This window comes from Mauremys reevesii, linkage group 1, assembly GCF_016161935.1.
Source record: "Mauremys reevesii isolate NIE-2019 linkage group 1, ASM1616193v1, whole genome shotgun sequence".
Taxonomy (NCBI): domain Eukaryota; kingdom Metazoa; phylum Chordata; order Testudines; family Geoemydidae; genus Mauremys; species Mauremys reevesii.
The window spans coordinates 33536708-33551416 of NC_052623.1; the positions used below are offsets into that span (position 1 = coordinate 33536708).

The window sequence follows — 14709 nt, forward strand, 5'->3', positions numbered from 1 at the left end:
ATCTCATGAAATGAAGTCTGAACTCTCCAGCCACTTCCTCCAAAGAAGGAGGTTGAAGTCTCTAAGAGATACTTCCCCTTGAGACAGACTGCTGTCTTTCAGATCTTAGGAACTGGAAAGGTTTTCTTCTGAAGTATAACTAATAAGAGTGGAAGTATGTATGTAAATGTCTGTATTTATTAGGACTATAGAAATTAATAAATCCCCTCTCTACTCTAATAGATAAACATTAAAGAAATATTTTAACTCTGCAACTCACTGCAATTTAAAAAGGATGCAAATTCCACAGCATTTAAAGGCAAAAATTCACACAGTGCACAATTGGCTTCACACAGTGCAATAGTTACAACAGTTAGATTGCCCAAGTATAGTTCCCACCTTTAGGGTACAACAATTAGCAGCCATTTGAGAAGTTCTCCCTAGATCTGATTTTTGACAAGTTCTCCTCCTGGGCAGGTTTGCTCTATTCTAGGATACTGGACTAGACAGACCTTCTCTCTGATCTAGGATGGAGATCTAGACATGTTTTTTCATGATGACAATGACTTTTTCCCTACATGTTTTGCAATGTAAAATGACCCTTTAAAATGCAAGAGCTCTTAAATGACAGAATTGAATTAAAGAATTGTGGGGTGCATGCTTATTGAAAAAAGAATCACTTTTCTTAACCTCCAAATATCAAAATATTAAATAACTATAAAATAAAAAGATGGTTCTTTCTAAGAAATAAAATCAAATATCTTTTCTGCAGGCAGGACAAACTGGGCCCTCCCAATGCTAGTGTTTGCAGTTGTTCAATGCTGCTAACTGCACGCATTGCATTTTAGCTTTGCAACAGTTTTTTTTTTTTTGTTAAAAATCAGAATAAAAAACTTCAAAAACAATTTTTGTAACTCAAAAAAGACAGTCAAGACTTTGAATACAAACAGGGAGCAGATCTGCTGAAAGGCAATGCCAGTTTTAGTCAGTTTGCAGAGTAGAACTAGTAGTACTAAACTGGCAGTACTCAATTTATGGCATTCAATTTAATAATTATGGCATTTTTCAGCTCAGAAGTTGTTTTATAGATTTATATTTTATTTTAAAACAATTGTTTTATGATTTTATTTTTTTTTATATTGCTTTGTTTTCACATGTTTTTTTTATCCACACATTTTGTAAATTCACAAAATATTTAAAATACATTTAACATGATGTTACCATGATGTTAAAAATGTTAAATTTATTATAGTACATCTGCTACAATCTATTCTACAGCCTCTGCCAAGCTTCAGCCTCCTCTCTGATTTCAGCCAAAATCATTTTTTTATTTTTCAAAAGGTTTTCACTTTTTCCCCTATTAGATCTCTCCAGGCATTCTGTGTGAAGGTTAGAACCCAAACAGTCAAACAATGTCAATTGACTCAAAATCAAACAGACCTAAACAGCTCTTTGCTCTGTCTCACACGCTCAGGCTGGGGGGGGGGGCGCGGCAACCCTGCTGCCCACGGCAGCTTGCGGGCAGGCTGCTTCCCTGCTGACAGTCCGTGGTCCTCGTCCCCCGGGCCGCCTCCTGCAGGCCTGCGCCGGGTCCGCGGGCCCCCCGCCAGGGGCAAGCTCCGGTGGCAGCCTGCCTGCTGCTGCCTGCCCCCTGCCTCGCGCGTGCTGCGCAGCGCGGCAGCGTGCTGGGGCCAGGAGCCTCCGCCGCCTCTGGGCCCTGCAGCCGCCCCTGCCTCTAGGATCATTGCCAGGAATGATTAAAGCTCAGCAGATGTGTGTTAGTACAAATTCTTGTTACATAGATACAACATACACAAAACTACAATAAAACATACAACAAACAACAAAAGAAATAAGCTTTGCTAGCCCACCATAGCCCCCCCTACCCCACCTAACCCCCCAGTGTAGGCCTCTAACACTGAACAGTATTGTGTCACTATATATTGCAGCTGTCATGTGCTCTGCTGGTGTCTGCTGCTCAGTAACTGTAGCATAAACAGAGCTCTGCCATTTTTTTACATCACACATCTAATGACTGACTCCACTCCAAAACTCCAAAGTTGTGTTCCTTTGTTCAAAAACTAGAGCCAGAGCAAAAACCTACAGTGAGAGCAGAGAGAGCAGCACTAGTAAAGACATATTTGGGTATGGGCTAAACATTATTGTAATAAAATAAAGGCTGAAAAAAAAACAAAAAAAAAAAAAAAAAAAAAGAAGAGAAGTGCAATGATCAGAAGATTTTAAGATGATTTATTTTACAGACAATTTTTCAATACAATTCATATTTTTTTTTTAATCATTTTATTTTTTACAATATTTAAGTGGTTTTAAGACAGTGATTGAGAAGCTGTTTGATTTGATAAAAATCAAATTGATTTCAAATAAAAAATCAAAAAAATCATTTAAAAATTTGCCATAAATTATACTATATTATAGGTATTAATTTATATAATTTAATTGCACATTTAATTAATGCTGAATGAATTAAGAAGAAAGAATAAAAAATAAGAAAATAAGATAATAACATTCAACATATACATTCATAAATTTGATTGGTCACTTCAGAGAAGAAGAAAAATAAGAAAAACTAAAACTCTAAAACTTTAAACTGAAAGGATGGAAGGGAGGGAGGGAGACTTTCTATTCTGGAGGATTATTCTGATTAGTTTTTTCATTCTGTTTAGATGTTCATCTGAGTGACAATATGTTGAGTATTATGACTGATTGATTCAAATTCTGCAACCATAAAAAAAGATTTGGAAAAGCTGACACTTGAACAAAACACACACAAAAAGACACAAACAGTAAAGGCAATGTATAGATAGAACCAGAAAAAGAAGAGAGAAGAAAAGAAAAGAAATCATTTCCCTGCCTCCTCAAATGGAACCAAATATATTACTCTACACAAGATTTGGACAAAACAATGAAGGGTATGGCTGACATTTTTGGATCACATCTTCCAGTCATCAACTGCAGTCACGAATTGGTACATTTACAAATGCAAGGACAGAAGACACTATGGCAGTACCTCTTCCATCCCATTAAATAACAAGGTCAGGTAGAAACAAAACAGTTTACAAAAAACTGGTTTATTTTTTATTTATTTTGTGCTGCTAAAAATATAAATCTAAACAAGCCACTTATGGCGAGTCCAACTGACATTTACATGCTTTTTCTCTGCCATTTGTCAAGAAAGCAACTGTCTTCAGTATTTAACAACATTTACTGGAGATGCACATTAAAGGAATTGTTCTCATTTTATAGTAAGCTAAATACTAGACTTGGATCTAACTAGTGACATTATAATAAAAGATGAAAATTATAAAAACATGCAGTTTATCCTAAAGAGGCCTCAAAATAACTCCACTAGGACTATACTGCTTTTTACTCTAAAATGCAAAGCTTTAAGAAAGGTTACACATCTGTGGCAATATTTATGTATATTAAATGCAAGATGGACAACAGAACTGTACTTTAAACTAGAGAGAACTTTAAGGTTGTTGGCCCTTCATGTTCCTAGTAGAGAGGAATACTGCCAACAAAAAATTGACCTTCAAATTTATGTTCCTGTGCCCTGCTACTCAACAACAGCCGGTGTGTGTAATGAGTTTTCTTGGGATTTGTTCTCCTTACACTATGTTTTCCACTTACATACTGTACAGAACATTTAAACAGAAGCATGCTCTTTGTAGTAGACCATGTTCATACTAATACTCCAGAGGGAATTGAGCCAAAAAATTAAAAATTCTGCAAATTTTATTTGTCAAAAATAAATGCGGAGGCTTCAACATGGCAGTGGGGAGCACAGGCCACTGGCACCATGGAGGTGGGAGATCACTCTACAACCCCCGACCCTGGGACACAGACTCGGCAGTGAAGCTGCACCCAACCCTGACCTGCTGAGGGTGAGGCTTGGCAGGGGAGGGGTCCGGATACAGAGGGTAAGGCTCAGCAGAGTGGGGGTTCAGATGCAGGGAGCTCGGGGGGAGGGGAAGAGGAGGTTCAGCTTGGCAGAGGGGGTCTCAGTATGGGGGGGTCCAGATGCACAGGGGTTGGGTTCAAATCACAAGACTAAAGGCTTACACCCTTGCTTAATGCATAACTTGAGTTCTCCCACTGTGTGTGGGTCTTTCGGATGATATCTTAAAAACTGAGGCTCAGTTTGTTCTGTGGGGACAATAAGAGTGAGCAGGCATTTACTCATTTACCTCCTTTTCCTCACCAGTGTGCAATGTGATTTTTGCCATTTGCTTGTCTGATGCCCTCCACTCCAGAAGTTCTCCATTTCAGCAGTGAAGCTATTTAATTGTGTATGTAAGGTCTGATCCTGCAAACATTACTCCTTGGGGAATTCTGCACTACTAAGTGGGCACATAATTAATGAGCCCTGCATATTTTTGATTTTTTGCACAGGAAAAAGCAGTTCTGCCTTTTGCCCACCAAAGGGCACTGTGGCGATAGAACAAAGTAGCAACTCCCGGCCAGCGAGGGAACAGAAAGAGCCTGCCTTCTTCACAGTGGACCAGATCAGGAGACAGAGGCTATGGGGAGACAGACAGCATGGGATGCTGGGAGGTCAGACGGACTCATAAGGGCTAGTGGGGGAGCACAGATTGGAGCAGGAGCTGAATGGGAGTGGAGGCACAGGGCCACAGAGAGGAGGGAAGTGCAGAGCCACATGGTGATGGGGGAAGGGGTGCAGAGCTACATAGGGACAGGTGGAGAGGTGCAGGACCACATAGGGACAGGGGGAGGGAGTGTCTAAGTGGGGGTGGAGGGACACATGTGGACAGGGGGTGCAAGGACACATGGGGGAGCAGGAACACATGGGGATGGGGGTAGATGTGCCCGACTGAATGTGAGAGGCTAGAGGTCAGCCAGGCTCTGCATGTGGGAAGCTCCCTAAGAATCCCTCCCAAACACCCCAAAAAACCTGTTCCATACTTCTCCCACCCATGCCCAACAACCTTACAAGTTCACACCCAGGCTCCTTCCCAGCAATTTACTTGCCTCTCCCTCAACTCCTCCATTGCCCTTGACTCCTCCAAGCCTTTGCACTGCTTCTGAGGCGTGCAGGAAATACAGTTCTGTATTGTAGTTTAAATGAATTATTACTCAGAGTTCTGTATTAATATGCCTAGTAAGACATCTATTTATCAAAAAACATTTCCTGAATCTTTTTTGTTGTCTGTATTAGAATCATAGAATCACAGAACTGGAAGGGACCTCAAGAGGTTATCTAGTCCAGTCCCCTGCACTCAAGGCAGGACTAAGTATTATCTAGACCATCCCAGATAGGTGTTTGCCCAACCTGCTCTTAAAAATCCCCAATGATGGAGATTCCATCGCTGCCCTAGGCAATTTATTCCGGTGCTTAACCACCCTGACAGTTAGGAAGTTTTTCCTAATGTCCAACCTAAAGCGCCCTTGCTGCAATTTATCCGCAGAGGCTAAGAACAACAATTTTTCTCCCTCCTCCTTGTAACAACCTTTTATGTACTTGAAAACTGTTATGTCCCCTCTCAGTCTTCTCTTTTCCAGATTAAACAAACCCAATTTTTTCAATCTTCTCTCATAGGTCATGTTTTCTAGACCTTTAATCATTTTTGTTGCTCTTCTCTGGACTTTCTCCAATTTCGCCACATCCTTCCTGAAATATGGAACCCAGAACTGGGCACAATACTCCAGTTAAGGCCTAATCAGCACGGAGTAGAGCAGAGGAATTACTTCTCGTGTCTTGCTTACAATACTCCTGCTAATACATCCCAGAATGATGTTCGCTTTTTTTGCAACAGTGTTACACTGTTGACTCATATTTAGCTTGTGGTCCACTGTGACTCCCAGATCTCTTTCCGCAGTACTCCTTCCTAGGCAGTGTGATAACAGCATGACCAGAGGGCAGCAGGAGAGTGATAGATGGGAGATATGTGAGCCACAAGATGAGAGCCTATTCCCTGTAGAGGGGAGAGAGGCTGCTACAGTTTAATTAGAGCACCTGAAGCCAATTAGAGCACCTGAAGCCAGTCACCTGATAAAAAAGCCCTGCTTCAATCAGACAGTTGGAAGAGTTGAAGCAGAGTGGTTTGGTGTTGGAGCAGAGAGCAGTTTGGAGGGAAGCAGAGGAGAGTTTGGAAAAGTGCTGTGGTGGGCCAGAAGACCAAGATCCTAGGTAAAGGGATACCTGGCTTGTACAGAGCAGAGGGACTCCACAGACACAAAGGTTTCTCCCAAAGAGTTGGAAGAAACCTTGTCCAAGCAGAGAGAGGGCAAGAAGCCCCACAAGCTGAAGGGCCGGAGAGGGAAGTAGCCCAGAGGAGGGAATCACTAGTTCAAGTGGTTTGCCGCTATACCTAGGGCCCCTGGGCTGGGACCCAGAGTAGAGGGTGGGCCCAGGTCCCTCCCTCTCCACTCCCCTTCTCTGGGATACTAGTGGGACAGTTAATGACCCAGATCAGGGGCGAGAAATGGCAACCTGAACACCCCTACAAGAAGAGAAAGCACGAGACCCATCATAGTAGTGCCGGCAATTTGCCACAGCAGTCATTTCCCATTTTGTATGTGTGCAACTGATTGTTCCTTCCTAAGTGAAGTCCTTTGCATTTGTCTTTATTGAATTTCATCCTATTTACTTCAGACCATTTCTCCAGTTTGTCCAGGTCATTTTGAATTTTAATCATATCCTCCAAAGCACTTGCAACCCCTTGCAGTTTGGTATCATCTGCAAACTTTTTAAATGTACTCTCTATGCCATTATCTAAATCACCGATGACGATATTGAACAGATCCGGACCCAGAACTGATCCCTGCAAGACTCCACTCATTATACTCTTCCAGCTTGACTGTGAACCACTGATAACTACTCTCTGGGAACAGTTTTCCAACCAGTTTTGCACCCACCTTATAGTAGCTCCATCTAGATTGCATTTCCCTAGTTTGTGTATGTGAAGGTCATGTGAGACAGTATCAAAAGGTCTACTGAAGTCAAGATATACCATGTCTACCGCTTCCCCCCCTATCCACAACGCTTGTTAGCCTGTCAAACGAAGCTATCAGGTTGGTTTGACACGATTTGTTCTTGACAAATCCACGCTGACTATTATTTATCACCTTATCTTCTAGACATACTTGCTGACAGGTATTTTGAAATAAATTATCAAAAATAATTGAAACTGGTATGATTATATTATTATTTTGACAAATAAAATATGCAGAACTTTGCAGAATTTCAAAATATTGTGCGCAGAATTTTTTATTTTTGGCGCAGAATTCCTCCAGGAGTAAATCATGCATGCAAGTAACTAACGACTCACATGTGTCATCACACTGAAGACAGTGGAATGACTCACATCCATAAAGTTTGCAGCATTGAACTATGGTTTGTAAAACATTTGGAGAGCTTGGAAGATGTCTGGTACTACTGACATGCAAAGTCCTTCACAACTATAATCAAAATGTCAGCTCCCCTGAGGTAAGGAAATATCCTTTTACAGGTGGGAAATTGATGCAGCAGCTACACTGTGCCCTCGAGATCAAAGCTCACAAGAATAATCTTACTCCTGTGCAGAAGTGGTGGGCAGGTCAGTCACTTCCATAGAAGTGTCATCATCTTCTCAAGACCCTTTGGAAGCAATCTCTGAGCTTGGGATCCACCTGGGAAGCAGGGGAGACTTGGTGGATTATGGATGGGAGTGGGCAGTCCCTCCATGTGTGGGGCCAGGGCTGGATGCAGGGAGACAGTTGTCCACTCATAGGCCCCACAGTTTCCACAGAAGAGTACGCTACAGCCTGGGGCTGAATTTCTCCTCATGAAGCTCACTTCCATAGCAGGAAACGCACTGTTTCAGTGGGTGGCCTAGAGGGCAGAAATGACTCCAAATGCTGCCAGGAAGTGAGGGATGAGGGAATAAGACAATGGGAGCTAAGCCAGTGAAGAGGGCATGCAGCTAATTCGGGGTGGGAGAGGAAAGTGAACCCTCTCCATGGACCAATGAGTTTTCACCCCCCCTTGGTCCACTTCTTTTAGCAAAACAAGATAATCCATCCTAGAGATTTCTGGACTCCAAATCCCTTACTTCTGCTTCCTCTTATATTAAAATGACTACTTTTTCTTTTCCTGACCTTTTGCAAGCTTTCCATTTAATCCATCCTAAGGATAGGAAAACACTTGGATAGGGAACATGCCTTTTTGTTTTTAAATTTAGCAATCTACAGAGATGTTTATCTTTACTGTTGCCATCATAATGAAGCTCCTTAACTTGATCTCACTAACAGGCTTTCTGTGCCTTCCATAACAGTAAGAGGGAGCCATATTTAATAATATCAATTTATATTATTTCGTAATATTCTGCAAATCATGTCTTTTATATACAATTTTGATTAGTATAAACTTAATTTTCAGGTTAGCGCTATAAAAAAAATTTCAACGTACTTTGAAGTCATCAATATTTACTTAAAAATGCTTTTATGCCTACATATATGATAATTTTCAGCCACTGGCTGAGAGACAGTAGGGAAGAACAGACATCTCCTTCCCACTAAAATATATAGCAAGTTTGACACAACATGTACCACCAGATCCAATAATACTTACTTAGCATTTCTTCTTAGGAGGAAACACTGATTTATTTTAGGTCATTGTCTATGCATGAATTGTTACACACGGACTTATTCTCAAAAAGAGGATTACAGTGAGGATAATGAATAGTTTAAAAAAAAAGGGCAGCAAAAGCCAGATGAATGTTATATACTTCACAGCTTCAAGTGCCCTCTAGTGGCACAAAGTGTACCTTCAGAAATTTTATTCCCACACCCCCACTTTTGTATAGTTAATATAAATCTAGAAATACAGTTCTATGCACAGCAATTCCAAACCATTAAATTCCCAACGCAAAGCCATCTGTATATCAGTGTGAATGTAACAAGCTAAACTATTTAATAGATACAGAATTATAATTCCAACTTTCAGTCAAACTGAAATTATAAATTTTCCTTGTAAGAAGAGCTTTTTCTAGGATCACAGAAACAGAAGTCTCTTCATACTACTGCGAAAACAGATACACTGAACTCACTGTGTTTAAATAAATTTTAAAGCAGGACAATTCTGAGGTAAGGCTGCCAGGCTGTTAAATAAATCCTGCTAGGCCAAGTTACTATTGCAGAGCATAGTTTCAGATTACTGGCTATTACATATGGTACATGCTGCAAATCCTAGGCACAGAGGTAAGAGAAAGACACTTCCAAGTACATTTTTAATGTTAAAAATGGACTACTTTGGTAGGCTCAGTAGCAGGTATTTGGAATATCAATAGCAGAACCACAGCTCCAAATCCAACCAGGGCTGATTCACCCCTTCAACTTCCCATGATAAAAGAAACTGGCCATTAGTATATTGTTTATATTGCCGTGGACCTTATAAAATGCTCTGGTGGGCCAGGTACAGCCCATGGGCTGTAGGTTGAGCACCCCTACTGTAACATGCAAAGCTAGTTGAGCTAAAGCTTGGGAGACAGCCTAGGCATTAGCATGTGCAAAACTGGTCAAACTGAAGTTTACAATGCCTTGTTTATACCAGACCTTCAAAATGGAGAACATTTTAACACCACATCTTTAAATTCTGTTAAGTAGAGGATTTGGGACACCATTCCAAACTTCTGGACAACCGTGACCAATGGTACACAACTGAAAGGTGGCATTGCAAGAGCACAGATAAAGTATTTGGGTTTTCTTGGGATGAGAGGCACCATAAACTAACAGATTTGCATTTCTTATTTCCCTGTTTATAATACCCTACATAAGCTTGAAAATAGTTTCCTGTGCTATCAACACTAGAGGCTAGATTCTCAGCTGTATCCAGTGAGAAGAAAGGTGACAAAGGACTTTGTGGCAGGTCCCCAATTCTGGCTGATTCTAAATTGGCTGTGGCATAATAGGCTGTTCTAGAGTACCTCAGTGGACAATGACCCCCTAGAAAGATGTCTGGCAGCCAGAGATAACTAGAACACATTGCATTCCAGTCAGACCTTCTCCCCATCCCTTACACCAGGGGCTGCTGATGAGGGTGGCATAGAAGCCAGCTGTGCCAACTCTAAGTTCAAATGAAACTGCATTGAGTGGCCTTATAGAGTTGTATTGCATCTGTGTTGGTCCCAGGGTAACTAGAGAGAGAAGGTGGATGAGGTAATATCTTCTATTGACCAAGTTCTGTGACCTGAAATCTGTTATTTACAGCTAGGCACGCAGATACCATAGAATATGCTCTAAGGAGGAAGTCTGGGATATAGACCTTCATACACTCAAAACTGCCTTCACTAAACAAAGACACTCCACCAGAGAAGTAGATCACATAATGGAATGGGCCACCCAAACACCCTGAGAGAACCTGCTTCAATACAGAAACACACCCCTTGTCACCTACCACCCCACACTGAGGTATCATCGAACAACCACCTCCATACTTGAGGGGCACTCCCTCCTGAAATAAATCTTTCCTGAACCCCTTCTTTTGGCCTTCAATTGACCAATCTCTCCAAGCTCCTCATCAGAAGCAACTCCCCACAGACCAGAATACACCAATCATGGGGTGGCCAACATGTGGCTCCTTGTATAGGCACCGACTCTGGGGCTGGGGCTATAGGCACCAACTTTCCAAAGTGCCAGGGGGTGCTCACTGCTCAACCCCTGGCTCTGCCACAGGCCCTGCCCCCACTCCGCCCCTTCCCGTCCTCTCCCCTGAGCCTGCCATGCCCTCGCTCATCCCACCTTGCTCCCAGAGCCTCCTGCACACTGACATATTACTGTGGCTCTTTGGCAATGTACATTGGTAAATTCTGTCTCCTTCTCAGGCTCAGGTTGGCCACCCCTGCACCAACTCAAAGTGGCACCAGATCCTGCCAGAACAACAGATACAAAACCTGCTACAATGATCAACATCCCCAACAGCACACCTTTCAAGATCCATGGGTCTTGCACATTCTTATCACAACATGTGATATACCTCATCCAGTGCACTAAATGCCTCAATAGCAACTATGTGGGTGAAACCAGACAATCACTATATTATCAAATGAACTCACCCAGGAAAATGGTAAGACAAAAACACCACATTGCCTGTGGGTGAACACTTTCCACAAAGCGATCACTCTATATCTGACCTATTTACTGGTCCAATAAAAGATATTACCTCACTCACCTTGAGTGGCCTTAGTCAAATCTCCAGAAGTACTTATCAAAACCATAACATAGTTTGGCAAACTGGCAGCCTTTAGTCAAGAACCACTTGGCATAGGAACTGAAAGGTTGTTAAGGGATTAAGTGCATTGGTTTGCACAGTACCCCATCCCATGCCTGGCTCTAACTGCCGCCACTGGCACTTCCCTTTAATGGAGTACTAAATTCACCCTATCAAAAAAATGTAATACGAAATTTATTCCTGGTAAATGTCCTTTTAAAGGGCTACTGTACTATTAAAATGTGCTTCTGACTTGTTTTTAATAGTTTTACAATCTATCACTTTCAGTGTGGTTTCTAGTATATTGTGAAACTGCATTTTTTAAAAATTAATTTTCAAGCAAAGAACCTATTTAACTAGTGAGATTTTACCTTTCGAGCCTGCTCCTCAGCTCTCTCTTTTTTGATTTTTTCTAATTCGGCGAGAAGAGCTGCAGTATCGTCATCGCTCTCTTCATCAAAATCCTCATCTTCATCATCTTCCTAACAGGAGGAAATGGTGGGTTGGTTACTTCATCCCATTTCATAAAACCAGCTGTCTATTGTGAAAAGTATACATTTACTCCGGAAAAAGAAATTACACAGAACCAAATATTTTGCTCAAACATTGTAAAACCAGGACTGCCTAAGACAGACTAGAATTTGCCGGAAGTGGATTCCTGAAGCGTTTTGGAGGTTGCAATGACAGCAATAATATAAATTATTCCTTTTGTCCTTGAACATTAAAAGCAAGGCACAAATGGATGCATTTGTTCTTATCCTGACTATGTAATTCATTACTTGCATCCACCAGCTAGACAGTTGGCATGCTGATACAATTACTGACTCCAAACAATCATTTCACGTGTACCTCAACCTCCCTCATTCTTTGTTTGATTTTAATTCATCAGTTGTCTCTAGTTGTATGCTAAAATTATAAACTGTTTGGAGCAGGAACTGTCTTTTTGCTAAAAGAGTGTATAGTGACTAGCACAAGGTGGCCTTGAATGGAACTTCCAAGTACTACTTAGAAGCAAAATTAATATTGTGCTATCAAATGTGCCACATGCACCTAGAGCAGCACAAAATTTTAATAATGTTACAAAATAACGAGAGTAAGAGTGTGGCACATCAGCATCAGAAACTCTAGCTTCTTTCCCAATAACTTTTGGAAGGAAGATCCTCATTATCTACCACCCAGAACCTTCTATTCTACCCCCCCGTCCCTTAGCTTCCTAGCTACTGCCAGGAGTGTGTGAAAAGTGATTTCTTCAAACTGCTGTTAGGGTGTGAAAGCAGGGTCCTTTGAACAATTCTACATTCCACCAAACTCCAGTTACAGTAACTTGTTAAAGAAAGAGACCAGATGTGCTGGAACCATTATCTGGCCGTCTGGTCCTTAACAGATCTGTGAATGCAATATGTACCACTATTGAGTACCCTAAGGAACTGAAAATACATACATCTGTGAGTGGATCATCTGCATCAAGGTTTGCTGCAGGAATCTGATCTAATCGAGGTTTCTTAGACACCGAAGAGGATGTGGTATGCTCTGAGAAGTTAAAAAAGGAAAATTTATGAACATTTGTACAAGTCAATAAGATTGACAGTAAAGCAGAATCACCAAACTTCACCCTGCAACATCTAACTTCTGGAATCAAATGACTTGATGTCTGAACTGACCTCCCCTGCAGAGACATCCCATGGCAGTGGAACTGGCACCCCAAAAACTCAAGAGGTTCATTTTGTAGAGTTTCTTCATGTCATTACTTGAAGAGGAAAGGGGGCCATTAGAGGTGGCTGCACTGCACCCTCCCAAGTCCACAGATCCCAAGAAGACAGGAACCCTCAGTCTTGCATATGGGCTGCTTCTAAACACTGGCAGTTTGGACCTTATCAGCACAGCTTCTGCAGCCCATAGAGTTTGAATGTCCCCATTTTCTTACCACAAGTGTTGTTTAAGTATCTAGATACATTTTAGATGATCCACACAATCAGTAGTGCCTACATTTTCACAAACATCAGCACTACAGAACACAAAGTTATCTGAAATATTAATTTCAGAGAAAATCTCCATTATCCACGAACAATCTCACATATTTTGTAATGCATTATTTGTCTTGCCAAGGTTTTTAAAAAAAAACAAAAAAACGACAAAATGTGTTTCCCCCAGCAGTACAAGAATAAAAGCTCCTTTTGTACTGTCATGAACTGGCAACATATATGTAACAGTCATGTTTTAGTTGCTGGCCCACAGATGGTACATGTTTTACTATTAGAGACGAAGGTTCTCCTTCAGCTCAAGTAGATCGTGGATTCTATTCCCATGATATCCTGACAAAAGTGCATGGATTCATTACAGGATGTAATTTTCTGTTTAGTAATATCAGCAAAGAGTCCTGTGGCACCTTATAGATTAAAAGACGTATTGGAGCATGAGCTTTCATGGGTGAATACCCACTTCGTCGGACGCAAGTCTATAAGGTGCCACAGGACTCTTTGCTGATTTTACAGATCCAGACTAACACGGCTACCCCTCGGATTCTGTTTAGTAGAAGTTTCATTTCACCTCTTGCTGGTCTGTCTCTGTTCTTTTCTCTTACAGCAACTCGTTCTCTCTCCTCCAGTTCTCTTCTGAAGTCACGATTACGCACCTCCTCAGGGGCATCCTGAGTGGTCTGTCTAGAACAGGCAATCAGAAAAAAAGGTAAGAAAGGGAAGGTGAAGTAGACAGTTCCCACTTTGTAGCATTTGCCCCTGTGGGCCTGAAAGTTCTGGAATGACGAGCTAGTTGCCAGAAATCAGAATGATTCTGCAGAGCTATACAAGGAGGATGAAACACCACTTAAGGTGCATTCCCCACATCCTTCACTAACATTAAAACTTCATCCAGTTTCCAGTGGCTTCCAAATGGATTTTAAAGACATCACAGAATTTCAGTAAAAATAGGGAATGACCCTATCCATTTATCTTAGGTACTTCTAAGACACCTAGTATTGTATTATACAAGCATCACGTCCTAGCCAGCATTCCCCAGGATCTGACATTCTGGCTGACATTCTCTCTCTGACAGTTATAACATCCCAAGATCAAGACTAAAATGTGTTTTCAGTTAATCACAGATAGATGTATCAGATGACTATAGTTTATCCTTGCAGAGAGATGGTTTATCCACCTGCAAATTAGATGATTCACTAACTTGTGTTCTAGAAGAACAAGCAAGTGGGAAGAGGGGGCAAATGGAAATAATAGCTTCAATAAAATATTACAGATGCACCATGCATATTTAAGAGCAACAGCTCATTCATATTTGACACACATTAATGCAAGCCTTTTCCAGGCAATGTTGAATTTGCTGTGGAAAACTTAAAAAGAACTAAAATGAATGAAGTGAGCAATAATTCATTTCACTCCTCTGTTCTGGAAGTAAGCGTACACAGTGCCTGGACGAAACCCAGATTCAAGCAGCTATTAATATACTGTGTTCACAAGTCTGTTTTTATGGTGAAGTAATTTGCTCATTTT

General features: G+C 41.3%; 1 protein-coding gene across 2 annotated transcripts in view; it reads right to left on the minus strand.

The window, feature by feature from the left end:
- The window catches only part of CWC15 (CWC15 spliceosome associated protein homolog), a 63785-nt gene that overhangs the window by 18409 nt on the left and 30667 nt on the right, over window positions 1-14709 (minus strand). For both annotated transcript variants that reach the window (XM_039501237.1, XM_039501227.1), the window contains 3 exons: window positions 13754-13866; window positions 12648-12736; window positions 11578-11688 (listed from right to left, as the gene is read on the minus strand). In XM_039501237.1, coding sequence (XP_039357171.1) covers window positions 11578-11688; window positions 12648-12736; window positions 13754-13866 — 313 coding nt within the window. The remainder of the gene's footprint in view (window positions 1-11577; window positions 11689-12647; window positions 12737-13753; window positions 13867-14709) is intronic.